Source organism: Drosophila gunungcola, chromosome 3R, assembly GCF_025200985.1.
Source record: "Drosophila gunungcola strain Sukarami chromosome 3R, Dgunungcola_SK_2, whole genome shotgun sequence".
Lineage (NCBI taxonomy): Eukaryota > Metazoa > Arthropoda > Insecta > Diptera > Drosophilidae > Drosophila > Drosophila gunungcola.
In genome coordinates, this window is record NC_069139.1 from 15131178 (window position 1) to 15159169 (window position 27992).

The window sequence follows — 27992 nt, forward strand, 5'->3', positions numbered from 1 at the left end:
AAAAAACACATACGAAAAAAGAACGTTTAACAGTCTGTGCCACACTTTCGGCCAGGACATTTATACGGTTTGTTTTGAAGTTTTTTCCATTCAACTTGCAATTCGCTTAAAGAGAACACGCATATATTCATCCAAAAGTGAAGACAAGGAGGGTGTAAGTAAGCTGGATTTCTGTAGTTTCGAAGAGATCTGAACATGACATCGATTGAACACTGATTTGACGGATATTCAATAAGCTGAAGGATGTGAAAAGCGAACTTATTTTTAGTCTAGGAATTTGAAGTATTGTGACCTTTAATCATCACACATATATCCCTTGAGGACAATTACCATAATTTTTAATTTGTCTTGCATGAATCTATCCATTTATTTCCATATCAACGTTTTTAAGTACATACAGTAATTCCCACAGAAGCAGTTGTCATATTTTATTTTAAAATAAATAATGATTTCTACTTATATATTTGTTAGTTGTATGTAATATATATAATCAATTTAATTCAAACAGGTGCAGCGCACAACATTAAGAACCTTTAGTACTTCTTTGCTCTTGGAATTGTATTTAAATGTGCTTGGGTTATATAAAGAGCTCGGTAATACTTAAACGTCATTTGATTTACCTTATTATCTCCGCTGGCAAGAACTTTGCACTGTTCGTTTGCGATTATTTTAAGTACTGTAATGTCATGTAAAATCCACATGGATAACAGGCTTAGAAAAGAGTGTACCAATTCTAGATTGTTTTTAGCAAAAGCTAGCCAAACTACAAAGGCACTTCACAGGTGTTCTAAACTTATCTAATCAAAACGCTCTAACCGTTGACTACATAGAAGCCTTTTTGTCTTTTTGATATCCATGAAAATAAGCCTAGCGTGATTTCGCCTCTACGATTTAGTATGTGGGTCTGAATCCGTTGCGTTGCGAAAGAACCGAATCGGGACTCTTGAGCTCCATGGCCAGCTTGTAGCCCAGTTCGGGGCGTCGATCCCGACCTTCAGCCATGGCCTTCACCTAGAAATAAGGGAGTTAAAAAATGGATATAACAATCATTTTTTAAGGCTTAAAAAGCAACCAAATATTATATTCTAAAACTAACTCTTTTAATTTTTTGATTAAATATAAGTGAACTTATTGTGAAAAATAAAAAAGGTTTCCCAAAGTTAGCAAAAATCACTAGGGTTGCAAAAAAAAGTTTGTGTGCACAATGTATATAACAATATGTTTAAAATTTATAAGTATGTCGGACTTTAAACTCCATTGATTTCTATGGCACTGCCAAAAAAGCTTTTAAACTCTTAGGGGAAAAACACTCAGTTAAAAACTATTGCTTAAAACAAATTTGTAAAGCAAGTTAAGACTTTAAATGACTTTGTTTTGATTAAAACTTTATAAAAAGTAAAACATTTCTTTTGTTAAAATATTACCTAAAAGCAAAAAGAAAATCAATAGTTTTGTTTACTTCTTAGCACAAAAGCATAAACGGGCGCGAAACAGCTTGTAAAACAGTTAAAATAAATTCGTAATAGATTTTTTCATTTAAGGACAATTTTTTAAAAGGTGCAGTGAGCTTTGAAAAGAATTAGAGTTAGATCACATCTCACCTCATTGGTGTGGACGATTACGCCATCGCTGGTGTTGACTTTCTCCTTGGTGTGCTCGATGTCGTGGACATCCGTGCCGCGGCAGCAGTCGTCGATGAGGATGGTCCGGTATCCGGCGGACAGGGCGTCCACGGCCGTGGCGCCCACGCAGACGTCGTAGGCCAGGCCGCACACATAGATGTCGGTGGCCCCCTTCATCTTCAGCTGGGCGTTCAGCGTGGTGTCCGAGAGCTTCTTGTTGTCCCAGAACACCGAGTACGAGTCCACCTCCGGATTGGTGCCCTTGTACACTTTGATGCCGTGGTCCACCACCTTGAGGTCCTTGTGCAGCTCGGCTCCCCACGAATCCTGGACACAGTGGCGGGGCCACAGGCGCTGCTTCATGGGCGGCGGTCCGGCGAAGATGACCGTGTCGAACACCTGGGCGGAGTCCGAATCCAACTAAAGGGGGCGGGTGGAAGGAACCAAAAGCGGATGTCTGTTAAGTGTCCGGTACTTCCGTTCAATTACCAGCGACGTCTTACCGAAGAGGACTCGTCCATGGGGCGCATTTTGACATTATCAATAAATGAAACGTGATCGCTGGGATGCCAGTCCAATGAGTAGAAGACGGCATCAAAGTCCACCGTATCCAGCAGCTTGTTGATGGGCTCCAGTATCTGCAGTGAAGGAGGGAAGAGGTTAATGCCAGCGGAGGTGGCACATTCCACAGAAAGTCAACTTCAGAGGAGCCGACGAGACGGAAGTGCGTGTTATTAATTTTGACAAATTTTCATGTACCAGCCGCAGCAGAGTCAAGTCGGTTGCCAGATGGAAATAGAAATGGAGTGGGTGTGGGCGTGGGCGTGGGCTTGTGCGTGGATATCTCGACGACTTCCGGCGTGTGTCGCAGCGCGGAAGCGACTTAAGTAAAGCATATCCGCTTCCGCCTCTGCACTCCCCATCCCTCCTTCCTCTTATCCCTCAAAGTATCTGGTATTGAGGTCTGACATGCAGAGCTCCGGCAGCCCACTCCCCCAACTGGCTTATCCTCATCATCTGGAGCGGCAATGACTTTGGCTCTCATCCTGCCAACCTGCCATCCTGGCCCGAACCCGGAGCCCTTCATTTTCATTTCTTGTTAAGTTTTACTTTTTTTTATGTCCTTCCGTCGTCGCCGCTTACCGCACCTGTCGGGGCTAAGCTGCTGGCCAGGCAGCTGCCAAGTTAACCACCCAAAAGAATCCATCCCCCACCCCCTGCACCATTTGTGACTCCGGAGCTCACCTCGTGTCCTTGCTGCTGTGCACTGCAATTACTTATATCCAAGGAACCACTTATAAAATCATTTTGTACATCAACAATGAGGAACGCGTTCACCGGTCGCACAATCTGCCAGAGAAAAAAAAAGAAGAGAGATGGTGAGTATCACGAAAATGTTACAGCGGGAAACATGAGCAGCAACGAAAAAAAAAAAATGAAAACGTAAAGAAGGAAAGGAAAATAGGAGCAGGGACAGCAGGAAAATGAAAGAAAATTGTAAGAAAAATTGTATGGGCAAAGTAAGTGAAGCTGACGCCACAAAGGCGATGAGGTGAGGGTGCGGGGCTGGGATGAGCGAGCGGAGCGGAGCCAAAGTACACGGAGCACAAACATGAAAAGCTAAAAAGAAAATTTGTATACATATATGAGCTCTGCATTAGCGTTTGAATGTGTATCGGAGTGTGTATATGTGTGTGTGTGTTTGTCGGCTGATGAGTTTCTTTTTTTGCCGCCTCGCGTTATAAATGCGTTTTAAATGAAGTAAAGGCCAGCCAAAAAATGGAGGAATACAAAAAATATAAACCTTGTTCGAGTATAACGAATTAAGAGTACTCTTGATTTTATACGTAGAGAAGAGTTCTGGAAATATTTTCAATTTAATTAATTGTTGTTTGTATTTGCTTATCAGTTCAAACATTTACCCTTCCAGTTAAAAAGCATTTCATTATCACATAGAAGCAGTCAGAAATACTACAAACTCATCATCATTAAAAGTCCCGGTAAAGGATTGAAAAACTAATTTAGTTTTGAGTTAATTTTTGTTTTTAGTACAGAAGCTTGTTATTAACTTTAGTTTTATTAAAAGCTTAGGAGCTTTTCAGATAAAATTTGTTTAGTTTGAAAAATCATTTAGTGCCACTAGTTTGAAATAAATGAATAACAATTTTTTTAATTGGCGTGTAAAGTTGTTTTTGTATTATAATTACAATATATCCCTGTTAAGTTTGCTGATTTGATTTTTTTATGAGCAAACTTAATTCGACTTGCGCCATATCCTTTTTTGAAGAGCATCTAAATTTCCCGAACAAACACTGGCAAACACACTCGCACAGACACACACACACAACAGCTCGTTAGGTTGTCATTGCTATCTTGACTGGCAGCAGGAGCTGAGGCATCATCAACAGTGGCGAAAGCATCATCAACAGCCCCATCCTGCCGCACATCCTCGTGCTCGTCCTCATCCCTAGAACCCATCCTTGTGGCCCACTGTAAGCTGATTATGTTCGAGCATATTTAAAATTAGTGAAGCGCTTTTAATTTGTTATTTATGTGCACGCTGATTATGAATGATTATGATCTATGCGCAAGCACAGACGCAGTTGCAGCTCCTGCTCCTGCTCCTGCTCCTGCTCCTGCTCCTGCTCCTGCTCCTGCTCCTGCCCGTGCTCCTGGTCCTGCTCCTTTTGATTTGTGTTGTTTGGGCTGGCAGGGCATTTAAAATATGTCATCCAGCTAAATGCCTTAAAGCGCTGGAACGTGAGCTGCAGCAGCAAGGATCCGGATCCACAGGCAGGTGGACTCGGGTCTGGGCAGCGGGGCGACGGATACGGAGCTTAAGCAGTTGATGATTTATCACCATGTTGGCAGTCGCAGTTGCCACTGGGATGCAACCAACCACTTTGGATGCCAGGAGCGAAGAAAGGAGAGTGGCGAGAAGCCCAGAGTCGAGAGGAAGTGATTTACATTTACATGGCGAACATTCTCAACATTTTGAGAATAGTTTCCAGCTGGATGGAAAGCGAAAGCGGAGCTGCAGCCAGATAATAGCCGGATCAAGGTAGTTAATGTATCAATTTAGCCCGGTTCGTGTGCGTCGGTTGCAAGCCGAGTGTCTAAGTGAAAGGAAGTGTTGGATAATTTGGGTTCAGGGAATGCCTGTGCAGATTAACTGGGCGGGACAAGGCTAGTGACAGCCGACGGAGGATATGCAGCTAATATGACAATAACTTTCAACTCCTGCCGGGAAAATATTCGCCACAAGATTGGTTGCCACGCTAGTACGCCTTACCTTGCCGTTTCTTCAGTTGCTTAACTCAAGAAACCTCGAGGCCACTGGGCTCTTGTTAATTTAAATTCAAATCAAAATAAACCCAACTCCGAACAATTAAGCCAGACACATTAGACAAGCCAGCGAACGGAGCCGAGTTATTAACTGGGGGCAAACACGTCTAAGACCACACAATGGCTTCGAACAACAGAGAACGGGGCTCCTTTGCCAGCCGCATTTTGCCCACCAAGTTGCTCCTCGCTCACCTCAAGAAATCAGGGGAAGGCTTCCAATTACGAACCATCTGGTGCAGATGCTGCCTAAGATCCTGCTCATCATCATCACCCATCATCATCGTCCTGCTGCTCCTGCTGCTCCTGCTGCTGCTGCTGCTGTTGCTGCAAAACTTGGCAAATTAACACGCGCCCCATACCCAAGCTCTGGCCAATATAAACAACTGACCTCTGGGCCTTTGTTTTATGGCCCTGCCCCCCGGAAATCAGCATCTTAATTTAAAGTTAAAACTATGAATCTCTGATGATGCTTCCCCCACGTCCACAAATATGCTACAGTTAAATTAATTATTAAAGGGAATGGAGGGAATGCGGGGGTTGAGAAAGCCACAGCGAGCGACTTGAGCGGTTTTGGGCGGGGAAAGGAGTTCTTGGCACCTTTTGGTAACCACAGCAAATCTTAAATTCAAATTACACTTCAACCCGAACAAAAGGAAGAACAAGTTGTAGGAATAACTTAAGCAGATCCAAACACACACACACCAACTCAAACTGACAGGCGAGAGAAACTTTCGTCTTTTGGTTCGACTCAATTTCGGTGGCAAATAAATTTCAAAATCCGTAAAACCTAGTGCGACGACGTTTTCTGGGGTTACCTTGGAACGGGAATCCCAAATCGGGCTCGCAGACCAACTTCAATTCAGCCAGGCGGAGAAACTGTCAAAGTGTTCGTGTGTGTTTGGGCCAAAAAAGTTGCCAAGCTAAACGAGTGACGACGAGACGAGCGCCACGAATCGAATCGAATGGAATTCAACTTGCTATTGAAGTATGTGCCAAAAAGGCGAACGTGCCGAGCCCAGGCCAGACCAGACACACCCACATGCCAAATATATATATATATATATATATATATTGGTATCACACATATAACCCAAAATGTACACCTTTGGGGCAGGGGCGGAGACAGGTGCTAAAGCAATTTCCGCTCCGAAATTGTTGCATAAGTTGGTGGCTGCCAGTCGCCGGAGAATCCCCAATATATATAAATGTATATGTACATGAATGGCGCGGGTAGGATATATGCACAGATATATTTTTGGCATAGGCAGACAGTCCTCATCGTCCTGACAGTTTTGTGGATTTGTGGGCTGAGCCGGGCTGGGGCTGACAGTTGCTGGAAAATTACATTATACAATTTATGCGGCTGCCAGACAGCGGGGCCAAGGAGTCGGCAGGTGGGAATTGCAGCCGCCAAAAGAAATGAAAACTAACTATAAATAAGCGCCCAGAACTTGCGGGGATATCGAGATAAAGGTGGGTCGAATTCCGACACAACTTATGGATAGTGGGGAAATTGTTTTGCTGAGCCGATTTCGATTAGGGCAAAAATTTGGAAAGGTTTTCCCCAGTAACTTGTATAAACTTGCAGGTGGGAAAAGGTATTGCCCGAATTGCTTAACATTAAAAACAAAAACATTAAATTATCCAAAGTACCATTGCATTTTGTAAATCTAAATGCTTAAAATAAAAATAACTTGAGAAGTCTGCTGATAACATTTCTTCAAACAATGTTTTCAAATGACTATTTTTATTTCAATTTTAAGAAAATATTCAAATTATACATGTAGATCTCATAATTTGTTTAGTCAATTTTCCATTCATCCAATTTATTTTAAACTATAGTTGATAAATTAAAATTATTATTTAACTATGACAAAAACCTAACCGAATTCACTTAATAGCATTGGTCACCCAACTGACAGAAAATCAAATGGCAGTCCCTCGATTTCTGCACAAATTTACATTTGAGCCAAGATAAATTGGGCCGCCCTAGTTAACCTTCCATTTATCGTGTTTTTTCGCTGATTCTGTTCAAGAGCTTAAGAAATGGCGACTCATTTTTCAATAAAGTCCAATCAACTAAAACCAACTCTCAGACTGGTCACTAAATCAATGAATCTTGCTCCTCCGGTCATCTGGCACTCGCTCCCTCCGATTGCCACCAACTGCTCTTCATTTCCTGCGACTTTTTTTGGGGCATGTTATAAGTCATTAACTTTCTAAATAATCGCCGCAGCGTGTCAACTTTGGTCGTTAAACTTTCATCAGTCTACGGTGGAAATGGTGCAAATGGTGGAACGGTGAGGCCGCCAGGGGAAAATCCGGCAGCCAGCGACCAGCAAAAATTAAGCTGGGAAAAATCGGGCAAAGGGGGCGTCGAGAAAAACTGAGCGAAATTTATAGCACGATATTATTTTCCGCTCGATGAGCAGAGAAGTTGTGAGGCGACTTTTGGCACTCACTGTAATTCTCCTGCCGAGAAACCAAGATAGAGGACTCGCCGTGTCTTTTTCGGTGTTGGTGCGTAACTGAGCACAAAAAAATGTGCCACATTTTGTGTCATAAATGAAGACATTATAAACGACAATGTCTGAGTTTGTGTCTTTGTCTGTGTGAGCTGTGTGTGAGCTGAGTGCGTGTGTGTGAGCGCAAGTAGAGGCCAAGATTAACGGTAGACATTGTAAGACACTTAAAGCTGTTGGAGATTTTTGAGTTGCTTTATGGCCAGGGGGTTCAATGAACTATATGATGATGCCGTGTATGATATATGGCTGCCACGCCCACCTCCCAACGTTAAACGCCCACCACCCACCGCCTGCGTGTATGTTAGTGTGTGTGCCACAAAGAAGCAAACGAGCAGGTGAGGTGGCCATAAATTTATTATACGAGAAATAAAAGCAGTTTAAAGAAATGAAATATTTACGAACAAAGGAGTCCCAAAATTAAAAAAATGGTATGTACTTGTGTACATGAAAAGAACGCCTCTTGCAGTCAATTGAGAGGGCCGAAAATGTCAAAGGTAGGCGCTCAAACAAAAGAAATAGATTCGCATTAAATAATGTGCCGGGCCAGAAAGTTTATCAGTAAAACGAAGCTGTATAGTATGTGTCCCTTCACCTTTGTCAATTAGTATTTTAAGCAGAGCAAAGGGACCGGACCCAAACCCGAGCACAAAATGGAACCCAAAACTTCAGCTCAAGGTTTGTCCCTCGTCAAAAACATGGCTCCCAAAAATGAAAAAGCCGCAGCGTTTCACGCTTGGGGCTACGGCAACTTTAGCATGGAAAACCTCTGTGCAGTTGGTTAAAAAAGCATTTTCTGCACATTTGAGCACATAAATTACGCATTTTCGGGCAAATACAAACACAATAAAAGCATCAAAACGTAAGCGCTCGTCATATTACATTATATTTAAATGAATTCTGGACACGCGCAATCAGTCAATGGGCCCTCAGTCGGATTATTTCCATAAATTTGCTTTCATTTCCACAACCGTTTCCGCAACTTCAATCGATTTCAATGTGCAATCCCATCCAAACAGATAGAAAGAGACAGCCGCAGGAGCCGCAAAATATTTAGCGACCGATGCAAATGATTTATGGCGTTAATGTTCTATTTATGCGTTTATTTAATTTGCGTCTGTGTGTGCCAAAGTTTCATCCTCATAATTCTAAGCTCAGCTCCTCCACCCCATCTCTTCCACTCGTCCGTCAGTTGATTTGTTTATTATGCAAATTTTTCGGCTTGTTTGTTGTTTTATCGTTTTTTTGCCACTGCGTTTCTCTTGCTGATTTCCCCCCGGCCCCGCCCATCACGCCAACATTAAACTGCAAAATTACCATTTATGCAATTCATGCGGAAATACAAACAAAAGTCAATTTTATGGGGCGGTATTTTTCCTTTTCGGCCCCCATATCCCTCTTGAATTTATTTTATTTTTCGCACAAAAAACTGCGATTACGTAAGGGGCTGTCATTTTTTTAAGTGTTTGCCGTTATTACAATATCAGCTGCCGGAAGATTTCATTCGCTCTGCTTTTTATACGTTAATAAATTTTTTATACAATATTACACAATTTGGTGTGTGCACTGGGAAGGGGCGGTGCCAGTGGGCGGGGCTAAATGGCATATCAAAAATAAAATGATTATTCTTTTTCCTCGCTTCTCAAATAATTTGTCGCGTGACAATGGAGGGCAGGACTCAACAGGCAACACATAAGCTGCCATCACTGCGTATACGTAACGAGGATGTGGCTGTGGGTGAAGTGTATAGAGCAGGTCATATAATAAACACACTGCTGGTATAAGACTACAAAAATATACTCAAAGAATTATGAAATGTTATAAGTATGGTCTATAACTCAAACCTTAATCTTGACTACCTTCAAAACATTATGTTTTTTACCAACAATTTTTGTAAACCTGTTCTTCAAAAAATGCTTAACTTAATTTGTTTGTCTTTACTTAAAATAGAATAAAATCCACGCTCAAAATTGCTAAAAGTTGTTTGTTGGGTGGAAATTTAACATTTAAAGTTTGCCTTTGTGTAAGACTGACGAAAGGAAAATAAAACTATATTAATGGCGGTATATTTAAGTATAAAGTAGTTTCAGACAGTTACTAGTTTCTACAAGGTTTGCTTTTATATAAACTGTGATAAAACATTTACAAAGAAAAACTATAAATAAACATGGCAAATAGCTGTTATCAAATAATTTATTTAGCTTTCATTTTCTATTAATAAAAATGGAACAAACTTCAGTATGCTTTTAGTCGAAAAACTAATTCAAAAGCACCCTTAAGCTGTTGAGAAATAAAAACATTCATATTTTAATTGAAAAATACAAAAAAACATTTGTAGACCACAAGTGTGTTTAAGCAACAAGCTGAAATGTTCTAAAGAGATAGACATCCTGAGCTTTGATTGCATTTGAAACGTTAAGCGCTAGGGGAAATTTCTGATATTTTCAAGCCGAAATAAAAAAGAAGGTTTCTAGCAATGTTGAACTCAAAACTAAAACTTCGTTTAAACGGAAAATCTAATAAAGACTCTTGTACAACCCACCTAGAAACTCTTTTGCTTTCTTTTTTTTTAACATGAATTTTATAGCGATTATTTTATGAACAAAGCAAACTTTTGAGAAAAAATTCTTGGTCGAACTTTGATTTTGCGCTCAGGAGAAACAAAACCAAAAAAAAATCAAAACTTGCCGAGCGTCAAGTAGCTTAAAGCAAACCACGATAAATTAAGAAGTCTTTGCAAATCGGTACCATCACGTACGCAATTTTATGCCAGCGACTGTGGCAAACAAAGTTGTGATGCGGATGGAGATGTGCAAAAGTCATAGACTCCGACAATAAAATTATTTGAAATTTTTTGCCCATTTCTATTTTAATATGCTGGTGGAAAGCAGACTTGAATGCAACCGCCGCTGCTTCTTCGGCCATGTTTCATGCTACCCCAGTTCAGTGGCATTTTATTTGTCACGCGTTTTTATCACTTTACGTGCGGAGTCTGGCCACTGTGGCTGTGTGTGTATGAGTGGGTGTTGGTTGGTGTGTGTCTTTGTGTGTTTGTGTGTGGCAGTCCCGGCATCGGATTATCACATTTGCATATGCCGCCGCCGCCTGCTGCTTCTTCTTCGTGACAGGCCAGCGCCACAATGATGATGATGGAAGTGGAAACGGGAGTAGTTGAGGCTGAGGGTAAGGGACTGGGACTGGGAATGGGAATGGGAATGGAAATGCGGATGCGAAATACGAAATGCGGAATGGAAATGATGATGAAAGCATCCCTGGGAGCCCCATGACGTGTGACATTCGCTGTAAGCGACATTTTACCACTGCCCAAGTCCCTCGAAATTCCCCAAAAGCCCCGCCCCGAAAGTACGGAGACTGGGACTGATCAGGATTGAATTACACACACAATCCGAGTACTCGGCCACTTTGATTGCAAATTTTAGCGCCGTGTGCGGGTGTGTGGGGGATACATGTTGACAAATATTTTATTATCACATTTTTTATGATTTTATGAGTCCCCGGATATGAATCACTGAATAACGCAAAACGTTAACCGCAACACATACCATAACATAACATAACATAACATAAATAGTGCACGAAACCGATATGGGAGGTTGTGGGAAATGTGTTTGATTCCGGCTCACCGTTTTTATCCACTGGTTCCAGCAGAATTTAAACTCCTCTCTATCGATGAAGCCATCGGCATTCGTATCGAAGACGGCGAAAATTTGCTCAAGTCGTTCGGGCGGCACATCGTAGATATGTCCCTTGTCGTTGCGGAACAGTGCTCGACAGATAATCGAAAATTCGGCAAGGTTCAGGCGGTCATCGCTGCGGGAAAGGATGAAAACATGTTGGAAGGTTAAGATAAATATTTAAAAGGGTTAAGATGCATAAGAAACTAACCAGAATTTTGTGGATAATTACGAAAATATTCAACATACCGACTTTCTATTTCAATGTAAAAGGAAACCTAATTGTTTATATAAAAAATATTATTTTAATATGATAGATATGCATTATTGAGTCCTTAAAAATCAAAAATCATTAAGGAGTTATTTTAAAGCTCTTGTCCAAAAAATATTTATGTCAATAGAAATGTAAGCATTTCTAAAAGCACTTTATTTGCTTAAAATTTAGCTTCAGTAATATGAACATATTAACAATTTTTACAGTCGCTTTAATTTAAATTTAAAATCACATATTCTGACGTTGGGTTTTTTTTTTTTTTGTCAGAAATAATTTGTTTAAGCTCATTTGCATTTATTGATTCTCATTAAAAATGTCCCATTTAATGTGGCTCAAACTGTCAATTAGATCTAATCTATATAATAAAATAAATTGTTTTTCCATTTGTCCAAATGGAACAAAAGCATTTGGTTATTTATTTATGTTAGCTGGTTCTGAATGTGCTTTGAATATATGTCAGTTGTAGTTTTAAAATTTGATGATTATTTTGCCAAATAATCTACTTTGCGGCTCTTGGTGATAGTTTTCAGCACACCTATATACAATTATATAGGTAATTATATAATTATAAAACTTGCACAAAAACCAATAGCTTAAATTTCAATTTAAGATTATATAATTACAGGATTAAATTATAATATGTTGATTATTTGTTGAAGGAGATAATTAAATTTGATCACAAATTGCTTTGATTTGCTTATATTTTTCTCTGTTGAATCGTATGTGCTTCTACCAACTCACCCGTCTTTGTCGAATGCCGTGAAGCAGGCGTCCATTGCTGAACCGTTTGAATCTTCGATGACAATTGGCGGTGTAGGTGAATCCATAACGGCGACGATGTTGCCAACGTCCAAACAAAGCCAACAAATCCAGCAGCGAACTCTCACTTAATGAAGCTCCCGCAGCCAGCTGCAAGTTAAAGTGAAGCCATCAATAATAACAACCGCACACACAGAGGCACACACGTAAACACTGCGAGGAAAAGCTATTTTTCTGCGGGTGGAAAAACAGTAAACAGTACACAGTACACAGTACACCCACCGCCCAGCCCACTCACTGCCTGTCCTGCTCGCTCCTGAGGTGTTTTTTTTTTTTTTTGCTGTCCTGGGCCCGGCTTAGCCCGCTCAGCTCGAATGCTCGCCAGTTACTGATAATCGGCTGCCTCGCTTCGCGCTTCTTTCAGCTCGTTTCCATGCTGGCCAAGCGCCGCTCTGCCGTTGCCTTCACATAGATTTATCGAATAAACAACAGATCCGCCCCCGCCCCACTTCTTTTGGCCGGGCCATTGTCATGGCGACGACGTCATCTTGTGGTTTATTTTATTTATTTGATTTTCACCGTGTACAGGCAGGGTACTCCCACCATTTCCCATTTTCCATTTCCCATTCCCGCATTTCCACATGCCGCCCAGCGAAAAGCTTTAGTGGCAGCGCCCGCAGACGATTACCTGGCGTTTTTCCTAATCAAAGAAGTGCGCATTTTACACTGAGCTAGATCTGTTTAACTCCCAATGTTTTTTTTGCCAATTTCGCTAAATTTGACTGGACATGAGCAGCATACAATTAAAGTATTAAAGGTAATTATAATATTATTGAAATCGATTTACCAGTCATGTTTTCTTGATAATTATGCAAGCTTTAATTCATTTATGTTTAACATGTGCTTTCAAAAATTTAATTATATATGTATATATATATATTTGATTGAAATCCCACTTTTACAATGAATCAATGCTTTGTTTCCCATTAATTAACGGTTAACAATGTCTAAAGCTAACAATAAATTTAATTTGCTTTGCTTGTAAATCATAATCTTTATAAGGAGCTTAGAATGCACAAAGTTTACAAAACAAACATTATATTTTAATCCGTTGTTATTGAATAGCCATAATTTTTTCCCCTGTATATGCAGTGATTTCCTGATTTTCGCCCGCGTTTTGCGGGCAGAGAGTTAATGGCGGGAAAGCGGGGGGGCGAATATGAAAGTTTTCGACATTTGGCCTCGAAATGCGGGCCCTCGGCACGTCACGAATCGCAGTTGATTGTTGTGGATATGTGAGAGAGTTTTGAAAAGCGTCAACTAAGTGGAAGAAGTTGAGGGATCCGAAAAAAGGAAGAAGTTGAGTTGGGCCAGAAGAGCAAGTACAGTTGCGCACAGGGTTCTTGAGTTGCCATCTGCTAACGAGGCCAATTGAGTTGGCTGCTTTGGTATTTCTGAGTGAATTTTCCACGCCTGGGTGTCAACTTTTCATCTAAGTTAACAAGGTAACTTCGTCTTCGGCACTCTCCTTTCATTACTTCCCTTTGTTGTACTTGCGTTTTTGTGATATTAGTTTTTAAGCCCATTCTCGGTTTTTATTCTTCTATTTAAGTTTCGTTTTACAAAAAATCTCCTTCGGCTGCATACATTTACCTGCAGCTTATAACATTTCCCTTTCCCAAGGCCCAAACCCTTTTCGCATTCTTCGTCCGCCCGGTAAGCCACAAAGCCATAGATTTCCATTTAACTTTTAGTCCTATTTCATCCAGAGCTTGCCAGCTAAGCTCCCAACATTGTGTCCTGCTCCAGCTCCTTTTGCCATCCTTTTTTCTAGTACAACTAATGCGCAGCAGGCGATAAATTTAAATTTAGACGGCAATATATGTGTGTTTACTTAATATTAAAGATTTATGCACAACATGTTGGCCGCAAAAGGTACCAAATTCAACAATAAAATAAAAAATATGGTCCATGATTTATGAAGGAAGGCAAAGTCAAAAGCAGCCCCCAGTCGATGGTTGTAAATGATCACCTAATATCGCTTTAAATTGCCCACAAAATACTGAAACGGATACTGATACAATAACAAGTTTCGGTTTAATTTAGCCAATAACTTTTTCCCAGAGATAAACAAACATAAACCATGAAATGAAAATGCCGGCGAGCGATAAAAATGCGCATAATTTCGCTGAGCTCTGCAGAAAGTTTTGGCCAAATAAACTTAAGTACAATTCGCCCCCCCGCTCGGTAAAAATACAATCAGAAACCCATGCTCAGTCAGAGGCGCCCCGAAACACACTAATTGAAAACTATTTTTGGACGGCAGCCCTCCTGGGAGCCAAAAATCCGGGCTTTTGGCCCTGGGCCTTGGCTCTTGGGTATTTGGGCTTTGAGTTTCGGGTTTCGGGTTAATATGTAAATGGCGGATAACGCTAAATGTGCAAACTTTGGCTGCGAAACAATTTACGCGGCATTAAGCGAAACGCGTGCGCACACCTCACCTCAGAGACCCGCCTCCAGATTGCTTTCGATTAAAGTTGTCGACGTCAAAGTCATTGACTAAATAAAGAGCATCCATAAAAGCCAGCAAAAAGCGGCAAAGTAGTTAGCCCCCGTGCCATAAAAAAGAAAAAACTTTGACAATTTGAAACGGCGGAGGGGACGAAAGTTCCGTAAATGAAAACCAACCAAAAAATAAAAGAGAAATAACGAAGCCAGCACGTGTCCCGATTATGAGTTCGACTGCCAAAGGTGTTGCAGGGTGGGGTTTTTTGGGGGCTCAAACTTCAATTGTGCCGCAGAACAGATTTCAAGTTTGCCCCCAATAGATTTTGATGGCCATGAATTGGCGGTAACTGCGTGATACTTCACAGCTCTGGAGGTTAAACAGCTTGAGCTCGCAGTGGAATGGCTTTATTTGGGGTGTTTAAAGCCATCTTGGAAATGTTTTAAAAATTGCACTTGGGTAAATAAATGTGAAGTTAATTTCTAATTTTTAGGCTTTCTTTAAGAAGTTTGTTTAATTTAAGTATATGATGTATTGTTAAGGCGTTAGAATAAGATTTAATTCATCTTTGCACATAAATCAAATTCATTGTAAGTGATCGACAATTTTCGATTTAATTGGTTCTCGAAAGCCATCAAGAACATCTACCCCAAAAGATTAATCACACAGGTGCGAATCAAAATTACACTTGTAATACCAATTTTCATAGGAACATCCGCGAAGCACTTGAAAACTTCTAATGCTTTTCCCGAACAGGAAAAAAGTGGGAAACTTTAAGCAGCCAACCTAAGTCAGCAGCCGAGGGAAAAGCGGATGCGGATGCGGATGCGGGGCAGAGTTAAGACCCTGGGAAAGTGGCGGTGGGGGCGGAAAGTCTTGCATAATTTGCCTGCAGAGCGCTGAAAAGTAAATTACCGCCTAAGACTTCCTGTATTTGTTGTTTCGGCGATGGGCGTGTCAAAAGTAGCTTGTCAAGGCGATGGGTTCAGCTAATAAACCACGCAACCCGGGCCAAAACTCAAGTTGCAGGAGCAGCAGGACCTGAACAATGTTAGCAGCCAGCAGACACAGGAAGCAGGAGCCAAGTGGAGCATTTAAGAGCAAACGCCTTTGGGGTTCGTCAATTGAATTGCCAAAAAATTTAGCAGCTTCTGCTTGGGTGGCTCAGGATGGGTTGGATTGGGTGTGCTGGGATTGGGGAAACCGGTGTATTAGATAAATTGTACACCCAGGGAAAATTTGTAAAACAGGCAGCAACAAATTGGTATTAAACCAATTGGTATTAAAACTTATACATTTTTAGACTCCTAAAATTTTACATTAAAAATCAAAACGACCTAAGGATTTCGATTACACACAATTTGGAACATATTTTAATGTGCAACTAAGTGAAATACCAAAGTTGATAGTAAAATCAAAGAGAACACAAATCCATTATTAAACCTTTTTCTTATTTTCATTACCATAAGTTATAAAAAGTTTGTTTGTGTGTGCAATAACATGCGCATCTCTATAATATTTTCTATCAAATCTGTATCTAAGTCAAGAAACTAATATTTTATACATAATTTCTAGATATTATTTGAATAATTAACCTTTCTTGCCAAATTCAAACAAAATCAAGATTTTCGCAAGGTGCAGATTGGGCTGGGCCAAATATGTGTGTTGCCTATAAAAGGCTTTCAATTTTTTGTGCTATCTGCTGGCGCCCCGTTCTTTGTATAGGTTTAATGCAGGCACGTCAGCAGCAGCAATTTGGAAAGGAGCAGCCGGAAAAGCAGAAGGAGTGGCGGCGGCAGGATCAGAAGGACGACAGGCTACGACATTGATGGATACGCAGTTAAGGAATGCCGAGTCAGCCTTTGCCTGCAGTAGGTGTCAGTCAGTTCCTCAGTTCCTCAGTTCGTGAGTTTGTCAGTTCGTCAGTCATCGCATCCATCCATCCGTCCAACCGTCCGTCTATCCATCCACCGAAAGTGTGAGTGCTTTGTGTGTGTGCCATGGGTGGTACGTGGTTGGCTTTTATCACTTGTTAGTATCTAAAAATACGTGGCTCACATGCCGCCTTTCATTTCATTTCACTTGTTTCGCTTCGGTTTGGTTCGGATTGGTTTGGTTTGGTTTTTCGTTTGGTTTTCCGTTTTCCGTTTGCCCCAGCCATTTACCATTTACCACTTACCACTTGCCACCAGAACTCTCTCACCTGCACCGCGCTTAAATACAAAATGATAAATTGCCATTTTGAATTCGGTCCCTGGTGCGGCCTCCAATTGAGGACCCCCTGCCTCCACATCCACCTCTGGCACTGCAATAACGCAATGAACTCCACGCTTCTGAGTCCCAGTTTGTTTTGGCCTCGCCTGCTGCTTTTTGGCCTGCAAACTGTTTTTGGCGCATTGGCTGCCCTGAAAAATGTTCGCGTTACGCGCCGCTGATGTCGACGCCCAGATAACATTAAAACGCGAATACGTGGCTTTGCAAACACCAGGACCAATACCACTACCACACCAATAGCTAGAGAAGCACATCTGCATACCCAGATGGAGCAGATATAGAGGAGCGTTAATGGGGAGACTCGGATCGTTGATTTTCGAAGGCGAGGAGGGCACAGTGGGGCAATAGTGGCAATGGAATTACTTCGCTGCTGGCAAACTAATGGATTCTAAGAAAAGGCGTTAAAAAAAAAGTGTAAGCTGATTTTTAATCATAAAAAAACAATGCATGGTAATAGTTAAGCAACCAATAAAATCTCTTTAAGTTGTGGAACATTTTCTAAAAAACTAACAACATTTAAAGATCTTTCTTATTGATTTTGTAATCCTAAAAATAGCAATTATTAAAAACTATATTGGTTTCCAGGAGGCAATTTATTTTAAGCAATAATAAAAATAAATATTTGATACAAATTTAAATAGCTTACGAAAATAAGGACGCAAGTATATGCTCATCCACCAAAATCTATTCAACTTAAATTTCATTAGAATTGGGTGCCAGCCCAAAACCAGAACTATTTAAAATCAAAGGTCACCACAGAAATGTCAAATGGCAATTGAAGCTCACACAGTTTCATTAAGTTTTCAACAGCTAGCTAACACCGGCAACCTTTGCCCGTTTCCAATTTAATCTTCATTGAAATCGCACTCGAGTACGGCTTCCCACAGAGTAAACTAACACAATCCTCCTTGGCCATCGGATTTAGTGATAAACACTTTGCCGCACTCTCGGCCACCTCGGTCTTTAATATAAAAAACCATCCACACACAATTACCCATAAGAACCCTTTTGGCATTACACCAGCTCTGCTCAAAGGCCATGAACCCCGGTCCTCATCCAAATCTAACATTGCAGCTTATCCCCCAAACAAAACGAGGGAGGATGTTGGCCAAAAAAGCAAAAAAAAAAAAAAAAAAAAACAAGAAAACCACTCACCGCATAGCCAACTCAATTTGGTGGCCATCATTGCAAACGGCCAAACATGGACAAAACAGTCGCAGCAAACTTCAAATGGCAAATGGCGCACAACTTCATTTAAAAGGCATTACGACAAACATTTGCAGCAACAACTCCAGCAACAACAACAACAGCAGCCAAAACAACAACGATAACAACAACGGAAGGGCAACAACAGTTTGCACCTTTTTGGCAAAAGCGTTGACATAAACGCTGGCCCATTAGCATTTTTTATGCATTAATGACAAGCCACAAAAATGGACACATCGTCATGCATATGAATGAGCCAAAGGAGGCGCAGGATACCTATCAATGTGAGAGTGTGTAATTGTGGGTGGGTGTGAGTGAGTGTGAGTGTGGGAAAGGAATGACTGTATCTAACAGGACATACACGAATATGCGACAATAGACACTAAAACTCATCAAACGAGCGAAGGATAAAAAGGGTCCAACGAAACGGAAGCTGATTGACTGAATACCCTACATACAAGTTAATTTAACTGCTCTGGACTGATTGCCCTCTATTGGAGACTGTGCATTATTTTTGGATTTCAATACCACGAATACAACTTCAATACAAAAATCTGTACTATTGAATAGGCAATCAAATGCATGTATCATTGATTTTTTATGTATTCAGTACAACTAATTTTCCACTTAATTTACATAAAATTCTTTTTAACCCCTTTTATATATACCTATATATATGATAAATGACATGATTTCAACCTTAACCAGGGCATTGAATAAAAATTAAATTACAAAAACGAGTATTAATATGTTGGACATATCAAAATCCATTTCCATGGCCCAATCACTTTCCAACCAATGTGCATAACTCATCCTTTCATGACCTGTCCGTGGCTTAATAAATTTCGACTCTGAAAAAGCGGAGGAAAAAATATTTTTGACAAACTGCGCATAGGCGACGTACGATGTAGATAGATGACGCCCTGTGTGTTGATAAGAGCTCCCAATTGCGGATGTTTTGAATAATCGATGCTTCCTGATTGTGTGTGTTTTGGCCTGGCCCTAGTTTATTTTCCTTTCTATGGCAAACTACGCTTTTTTCTTCCTGCGCCACGCTGATTTTTTCACATAAATTTCAATTTTGAATCGCTCATATTTTGCACTCGTATGCAAAACGCCATGTTTCGTCTGCGCATTTTTATTTGCCAATTAAAAACAGCCGCAGACCCTGTCCTCTAAACTCTCGATGTCTGCTGCAGCGGAGAATTTAAATACAAATTGTTTGCAGTTTCTTCTATTTGGGCGGATTCCCTCGGCTGGTACACCTGCAGCGGACAAAAGGCAAAGCCAATTGCAGTGTACTGCATTTAAATTGCACATTGAACTCTGACATTCTGATAGCAATGCGGTAGAGGCGAAGCGATTCGAGATGGGATCCTGCCTTCCAGTTGCCAGTGTGTACGGAGAGCGCAATTTATTGGCCAAATATGCAGGCGAAACGAACTGCAGCCAAATGCAAGCAAAATGCCATTCAAGAGTTAAGAAATAGCACTTCCACTCAGCTGCAATAACAGTGAAACTTCAACAGCCAGAGCTTTCTTGTCACAATTTTCTATTGACATATCACAGGAGGCAGCATTTTTTTCTAAAAACTCTAGAGGTTTAGAGAACGTCAATAATGACATAATATCAATAATACCAAAAACAAGTTTCCAACGTACAATTTGTAAAAACTTATTAAAAAAAAAATTATTAAAAGAATGGAGTCTATGAATTTCTTTGACTGTATTTTCAACGTTTGTTAGGGCACGTGTTGTTAGCTTACGTTACTGATTGCGTCATGAAATATTGAAAGATTGTATGGCAATTTGTGAATGGATTGGTTGGGGGTGCCTGGTGTTTCTATGGCAAATGCAGGTCATGCATTCAACTAGCAATTGATTCAAGGCCGTTCCAGAAACCTGAAAAGGTCACAGCAAATTACCGAGAGTTCGAGTAATTTCATTTCCAATATGGCAAACAGAAATAAACTTGACGTGAAAAGTTGACGTTGCAGAAAAGGTCATGAACTTTATATATTTGCCGGAAGTTAATGCAGTTTCCAATCGGTTGCACAAGTTATTTATAGGGAGTAGTTATTTGTTCAGTACCTTATAAAAAATATATATAGCACTGATTGGATTTGATTTCAAATTCGGTCCACTTTAAATTGTCTTAGCCTAAGCAATACAGCCCGGCCGAGTGAGCAGGAGGCAAAAACTAGATGAATATACGCAGATAGACCTTTTGTAGTGAATCGTGCCAAATAAATTAAGTAGCTTAGCAAGACAAAGGGCTGGTAGGAGACACGGTCATTGAGGCAAACGGTTAAGCTGCTTAAAATCAGTACCCCCAAAATATTCATGGGCTCACCCATCAAACTAAGCCAGGACTAAAACAGTAGAAATTGGGGGAAAAACTAAAATAATAATAAGCGAGGCGGGTTGAGGCCGACAATCTCCCTTCAAGTGGAAGCAGCTGCTTGATTGATTGATTGATTTAAATTAAAGGCATTAAGTGGTCGGCCGGACGTTGAATTTAATCGATCAAGGACACCAAGGAGCGGCACAAGTTCCCAATGGAAAATTGCTTTATGTGCGCCTTCGGCTGCTTAACTTCATCGTAATGTCATTGTCAAGCTATAGCTCCTGGTCCAGGACACTTCACTACAACGGCAAGTTCATTTTATGTCCCCTCGAATTTTATGACACAAACAGGCGGCGCCTGAATTTACGTGGCTCCTCTGGGCACCGTCTTCTGGGCACCGCCCCCGTTCGCTGGCATACCAAATAAACCAACAAATCAATTTGCCAGGTGCCAGGACACCGACGTCAGGAGCTACGCTTAGCTTTATTTCACTCTTGGCCGAGATTTATGAGCCAAGGGCGCGTGAGCTGGAAAAAAAGCATCGGAGCAGCCCGTAAGACGAAGATCGAGAGTGTGTGGGCCCAGCAAATTGTTTTTGTCTTTCCTTCGTTTTTTGTTTTTTTTTTTTTTTTGCTCTTGCCCCGAGAAAGGAAAAAGGACACATCTCCTGTTAGTCGCCCGGCTTTTGCTGACCAGTCAGCATTTATTATTTATAATAGTCGACGGCTTGCCTTTTTTGCCTGGCAACCTTTCCTAATAGATGGCACCCATCTTGAACCCCATCTCTATCCCCATCCCAGTCCCAGTCGCACGAGAACCCAATGCCTGGCCAATCCACCACCCACTAGAGCACTTTGTGCCACATTCAATTGCTTTACCGGTTTGTTCCTAGCCGGGCTTCTTTTTGCCCGACTGGTATTGCTATCAGTAAACATTTTATTGTCACACACTTGGCACAAATGGGACATCGCCGGCTGCCTCTATTTCCCCCCATTTTCCTCTGACCCCAGTGCGAATCCCTGGCTCGTAGATCTCGACTCTTATGCGGCAATCACGGCAGCAAACAGTCAACAATGCGATTTGTTTTTGGTCTAAGAGTCTAAGAGCTTTTCAATGCAATCTGCAGTAGTCAAAGGTAATACAGGAATCAAGTGAGTGCTGTAATGGATTTCTATTCTGTGCAAAGAATTCCATAAAATATGGTTGCTAATAAAAATTTCACTGGAATGTGAAGAAAATTTTTGCTGGTAATAAAGGAGCTGCTAAAGGGAAAAACTTAAGTTTAAGTCACAAGGGTTTGGATATTATTCATGAATGAATTCGTGTGCAATCAGTTAACTGCAAAGACAAAAACATTTCTATTGCAGAAATGTTAGTGAATTGAATATTTGAGTACTTTGATGAGAATAAGTTTTGATTGCAATTAAATGAAAAATATATAGAAATGCCTTCTAAATAAAATCACTTGCACCTATAATTCTTTTTTTTTCCTTGACAAATTTAGCACAATCCGGTTTTATATAGATATACATATAAACGACTGAAAAGGATCCAAAATCCTAAAATAATATTAAAGATAGGTGTGGCAAAACATTAAATTAAAAGAATGCTTCAATACTCGCTTTGGTTTATTTATTTCCATTATGTACCGGATGGATCATTTATGCAAAATACTTCATATAATGCTTAAGAATAAAACAAATTTCTGTATATCTCAACTCACACCCTGCGGTATTATAAAACCATTGCTGTTTATTTATCGTTTTTAATTCGCTTGTTCTTTATTAATTTTTTCATCGATTTCCTGCCAGGGTTTTTGTGATATTTTCCTGATTTTCCGCTTATCGTTGTTGGCTTTCACCACCCAAGCCCCCGTTTGGCTTACCTTTCCTTCTTTTTTCATGGTCTGTTAAGCCTTTTCGGTCATTTGACTTATTGGTTTTTGCGTTGCCCTCCGTTGAGAGGCGAAAAAGAGATTGGTAGTCCGTCGGTTTCGGCATAATGCAACGGCCAGAGGGAATCGTTGGTCCGTACTTGATGGGAAATGCGTTTACACAGAGCCCTGGGCTGCAGTCTGCAGATGGGTCTGTTTGCCCACCCACTCACATGGAATGGGCGCGGTCTGTTTGTCTTGTCCACTTCCCACGGTCACGAGTCCTTGTGTGTGTGATTGTTTGTCCATACACAAAGATGGCACGGTGTGCGAAGCTCCAAAGAAAAGGTCGCCATGGCGTCCAAGCACACAATCACCCCAACACCACATAATAGAGAAAAATATGTGTTGCACAAAAGAAATTGGCGAGCGACTGCAACAAACAAGGTATCAGGTTACACTCTCTGTTTATTGTCACGAGCTATTTGCCATACAAATTTGTGTATCATTCAAATTGATATAAATAATACAGCACACATGTCCGCAGACAGGATAGACAGGATATATATTTATGGAAATTTGATTTGTGGTGCATATTTGTCTTAGTAAATTTGAGATATTTCCTTCGTTCATTGTTGTTTAAATCGGTTTAGGAATGGCAATAAAATAGTGTATCACATTATATTGATGTACACTATTAAAGTGTTGGGGGAAAAAGGAAAGGAAACAATATCAAAATATAAAGCAGAAAATAATAAAAAGTCTATTGAAATACGAAAATAAAAATGTGAACTTAAAATTGCTTAATGGCTTCTCAAGCCAAAAAAAGTATTTCCAAAAATTCAGAAAAGCCTTCTCAAGTCTTGATAGAGAGTCTTATAACAAACGCTAACCAAAAAATGGGTGAGTATTAATAAAACCAAAGGAAAGGGAAGAGAACCAAAGAAATTCTGCCCAATGCCGGAAAACAGGTGCTTTACTTACAAAAACTTCAGAAGAAGCTCTTATTAAAGGGTCGGTAATTAACGTAAGACTTACAAAACAGAAGAGACAACTTTATTTCAAAACAGACCCTGCAAAGTGGGACACCCTTTTTTTCTCTTTTTTCCCTGTCACTTGAAAATGTTTTATGAAATATGAAGAACATTTTGATTGTGTAATTTAATTAGTTTCAGCACTCAAACTGTGGAAGGGAAACTCCATAAATAACCCATTAAGTGGCCGCGGAAACTTTATCTTTCCGTCGATGGTAATCATCCAAGTTAAGCAAAGCTGCCGGGACTTCAGTCCATTTCAATGGCTTCGTTCAATTCCAAACTGTTGTGGGCAATTATTGTAAGTTTTTCGCTTGCCATCCCATCTGTTCTCAATTTCGCTTTAAGTGCTGCCGCTGCTGCCACGCCTTGTTTTCAATTAAATGAACACACCCCCGCAGATGCCCCCCGACGTTGGTTTCATTATTACCGAGTTGCCAAATACAAACAAGCCAAAAAACAGAGCAAAAACAAAGAAAGCGTAAAATCCATGAAAATTGTTGCCGCAATATTGAAAACGCGCCGTATTTGGGTCTCCCAAAGTAGCTGGCACTGCCCCCCATCGCAGTCCATTTTACACCACGCCCCCTGTACAAATTTAGCAACAAATCCGCCCAACGCCCAACTGAAAAAGTAAGAAAAAACAATCGGCAGCAGATTAAGTTCATGCCATGCTGCAGTTACATTTACAGCACCCCCTTTTCATATTCATTTTTGCACATTTTGTGTTATATGTGGGCCAAAACAAATGTTGCCCGAAACCGATTTTCACCCGCACTGGGAAAAGCCATTCTGAGCATCCTTTCAGACTCTTTTCGTTTGCGCTTTTCAGGATCATTGGCGAGGCAGCGGGTTCGCAATCGTTGGCAATGGAGCAGGGCGGTGGCCTAGGGGATGGCGGTGAGCTGAGCAAACGTTTGCGAAAATATGTCACAACATTTGTTACACATTTTCGGGTCAATTTTTTATTGCATCTGGGGATCTGGGGAGATGGGGAGCTGGGGACTTCCCCTCCTGCATAAGCCGGGCAACCCACATGATCCGAAATCTTGTCACAGCTGCTGGCAACCCATCCCGCATCCCCAGTATGCCCCTCCCCGAACCCTTCTCCCTTCGAGAGTCATTGACACTAGCGTGTCTTTCGGTGCTTTCAATTAAAATCCATTCAGCTGTAAAATCGTAAACAGTTTTGTGCAGAGAACAGAACACCCATGGGTCTGCTGATGATGGTGATGAAAAAACTATTTAGTTACTCTTAAAAATACATTGCTATTGAGTGGGGAAAAACAAGACGAAAACAAAGTTAAGCGGGTTTCCATTTTAAATGGGTTTATTTTTTGTCAGTAGTAGGAAAAATCTCTTTCTTATGCAATCGCTGCCAAAAGTTTTAGCTTAGGCTTCACAAAATCATTTTTTTAAATATGTTGCCACTTTAATACCCGATAATATCCAATAATATCCAATTTAATATCCAATTAGTTCGAGATTTAATACCATAACTAACCATTCAAAAAAAGAATTAAATTAGCAAAAATATTATGTTAAGTCAATGAAATTTTTAAAGTTTGATTAAAACAGTATAAATTGTTTTTTTAAGTAACGTAAAGATTTTGCTAAGCTTTTGGTGACTGTATTAAAGAGATTTGAATGGGGGATTTGCTTGTCAATTCAATATGCCGGGCCCATTGGCCTTCTACCTACTGGATATCAACACGCGAGGCAGGCACAATAACTGCAAATTAATTATGCACAACAAACGGATGACCCCCAACCGGCGACCGCCGACCCGAGAGGCGAAAACAACAATAAACATTTACCATGTACTGTGGCACAGCACAACAACGCAAAATCCAAAGCCCACTGTCCACTGTCCAGCTGTCCAGTAATTGTTGCTTTAATTGTTGTGCAATCCCCCAATCCCAATCCCAATCCCAATCCCAAACCTAAACCCAATCCCAAGCCAAGCCCAGAGCTTCAGAGAGCGCCAAGACCCCACCCCAAAAACCCGACACGAATCGGACTAAGCCGGCGAAAAGGGGGATGGAATGATCTGAGGCTGCTACGCCAATGTCGACCGCAAATTAATTTACAACGTAAACTGCAAAATTGAAAATTATGTTGTAATTACTCAATTCTGACGTTTTTCCCATTGACCCAAATTTATGGGGCCGTGCTCCAATACACTCATAAGCGCCCTCACACACACACACACACACACCGTGCCGCACACACTTGCGAATATACATATTAAACACAAAAGTCGAAGGCGCTTCCTTGTGGCCGCTTCTTGGCTTGGCTTTTGGATTTGCTGACAGTGAGAGAAAACTGCTTCTAAGATTATAAAAAGTTTGCACTAGCAAATTAAATATATTTCTATAACCTTAAATTTGAACAAGTATAGTGTTTTTTTTAATAAAACACCAACAAAACAACGTTGAACTCTAATAAAGTTTGGCTAACTCTCACAGTTGAAATGATCAGTAAACCAAAGCTGGGAAATCTCCATCTAGTAGTAAAATGTTAAATTTCGTATAAAAAAATTGCCTTTTTCGGCTCAGTGTGTGCTCCCTCTTCATGTCTGGCCTCAACCTTTGTGCCAATTTAAATGCGTAATTATAACGAGGGCCAGAGAACAGTTAGAGTCCGCTCTGGCCTGCATATTAATTACGTTCACGGCGCCGCACAAAAGCGGAGCAATGAAAGGGGAGGAAATCTTGGCAGAACCAAAGCAGACAATAGGAATTTTAATCAAGGATCAGCATGCTCGAATTTATTTAAAGGTGGGCCATCCAGAGAGCCCCACCTCCAAAATTAGCCCCTTGGCGCTTTGGTTGGTAATCTGGTCAGCGTGTTTCAGGCATGCCATGAATGCCTTTCGCTCGCCTTCTTTCTCCTTACAACATAAGTGCTGGCCAATTGTGCAAGGCGCCGTCAGGTGGGGGACAAATAAAGGCTAATTAAGAGCGAAATGAAAAGGCGAAGAAATGGGTTTTCATTGTAACTGCTACGCAACAACCATTAGTACTATGGATGAAAAAAACTCACGATCTACTGATATTAGACTGGCCTTCATATCAATAGCAAGCAGCTAAACTCGAGTTGTCTTTTCTGCCGCCAGATCTTCAGTTGTTTCCGTAGTGTAGCGGTTATCACGTGTGCTTCACACGCACAAGGTCCCCGGTTCGAACCCGGGCGGGAACATTCGTAATTATTTTTTTTCTTCTTTTGTACTTTTCTTATATTTACAAAATTACAATTACTTATAGGTCTATTTAACTATCTACTCGTACATATGTTCTTACGTTTAATGCCGCTTTTAACTGAATTTCTCGAAATATGTTTATATCATAAATCTTGTTATGAAATCTTGAGCTGTCAAATAAAATATTCTGCAGCAAGCACAACAGACTAGTGTTTAACGGAAAACGTGAATTTTAAATGACTAAAAATCTTTAAAAATACCACTTATTGCAAATATAAAGATATGACGATAAGCTGTTGACTTCGTGTTGTCTCTTAAAAAATGGTGTTTATTAATTTAAAATGCAAGTTTTACTATGAGGAGCATTAAACCGATCAGCTTCCAAGCGTTTCCGTAGTGTAGCGGTTATCACGTGTGCTTCACACGCACAAGGTCCCCGGTTCGAACCCGGGCGGGAACAACCGTTTCTTTTTTATTAATTTTACGATAATATTTGAGTTCTTGAATAATTTAATTTTTAATTTTAAAATTCTTTAATTTTTAATACAACAAATGTTATAACTTATTTTTTAATTGAAAAACATCGAAATATTTCACATGATATTTAATACAGTCGGTATCTTTCTTTTCTTCTAAAAATTCAGGTTTATTAAAAAAAAAAATGAAACGCTCGTTCGATGTTTAGCCTTTAGAACCTAACTTTATAATTCGATTTAAGAACATTTTATACATTATATTACAGAACATTATTGTTAATGTAACACAATTACATGCTGTCGCAATTTCCCCAAGCATTTTTAATTGATATCAACTATTTGCTGAATCATAGCACTAACCATACAACATGTTGTATAAAAATTTATTTAAAAACATTCGATTTGTTAACAGATTTAAGTTAACAGAATCATAAAGCTTTAGTTCGAGTTTACATAACATATGTATGCTAGAGCTTAAGGAGCTTTTACACTATTCAACTAAATATTAATGTTTGAATGGCAAAATGTGGGAAATTCTCTGCGAACTTAATAAACCCTTTTTCATTTCTAAAATGACTCATTTTCTTACAACCCGTCTAAAGTTCCCTCGACCTTTTTGACCCTTTTTATAGAGTCAATGAATCACTCTCTCTTTACCCTCACTCTTTTTCCTAATAAAGAGTGCCTTTCTCTTAACTTTCAGATACTTACCACGCGTTTGCACAAAAAAGCTTTGCGTAAACAAAACACTCGGAGCTTTCAGATCCACGCACAGAAGCAGCAACAATGTCAAATCGATGAAAATCAGCGATAATTGTACAATATTATGATTTATAAACGTTGTAAATCACAACAGTA

General features: G+C 40.3%; 1 protein-coding gene and 2 non-coding genes across 4 annotated transcripts; 2 read left to right on the forward strand and 1 right to left on the reverse strand.

The window, feature by feature from the left end:
* Window positions 1-312: 312 nt before the first annotated feature.
* On the reverse strand, window positions 313-27986 carry LOC128253707 (nicotinamidase). 2 transcript variants are annotated; one of them, XM_052982362.1, is made up of 7 exons: window positions 27846-27986; window positions 12200-12367; window positions 11134-11320; window positions 2868-2972; window positions 2126-2260; window positions 1602-2042; window positions 313-1011 (listed from the first exon to the last, which is right to left on the reverse strand). In XM_052982362.1, the coding sequence occupies exons 2-7, from the start codon at window positions 12283-12285 to the stop codon at window positions 892-894; spliced, it is 1074 nt and encodes a 357-aa protein (XP_052838322.1). In that variant the 5' UTR covers window positions 12286-12367; window positions 27846-27986; the 3' UTR covers window positions 313-891. The 2 variants fall into 2 exon arrangements, with proteins under 2 accessions (XP_052838322.1, XP_052838407.1); XM_052982447.1 differs by lacking the exon at window positions 27846-27986 and adding an exon at window positions 12516-12611.
* Trnav-cac (transfer RNA valine (anticodon CAC)) lies at window positions 26585-26657 on the forward strand. Its single transcript has one exon. It is a non-coding gene; the product is annotated as a tRNA-Val (tRNA).
* Window positions 27046-27118, forward strand: Trnav-cac (transfer RNA valine (anticodon CAC)). Its single transcript has one exon. It is a non-coding gene; the product is annotated as a tRNA-Val (tRNA).
* Window positions 27987-27992: the final 6 nt, after the last annotated feature.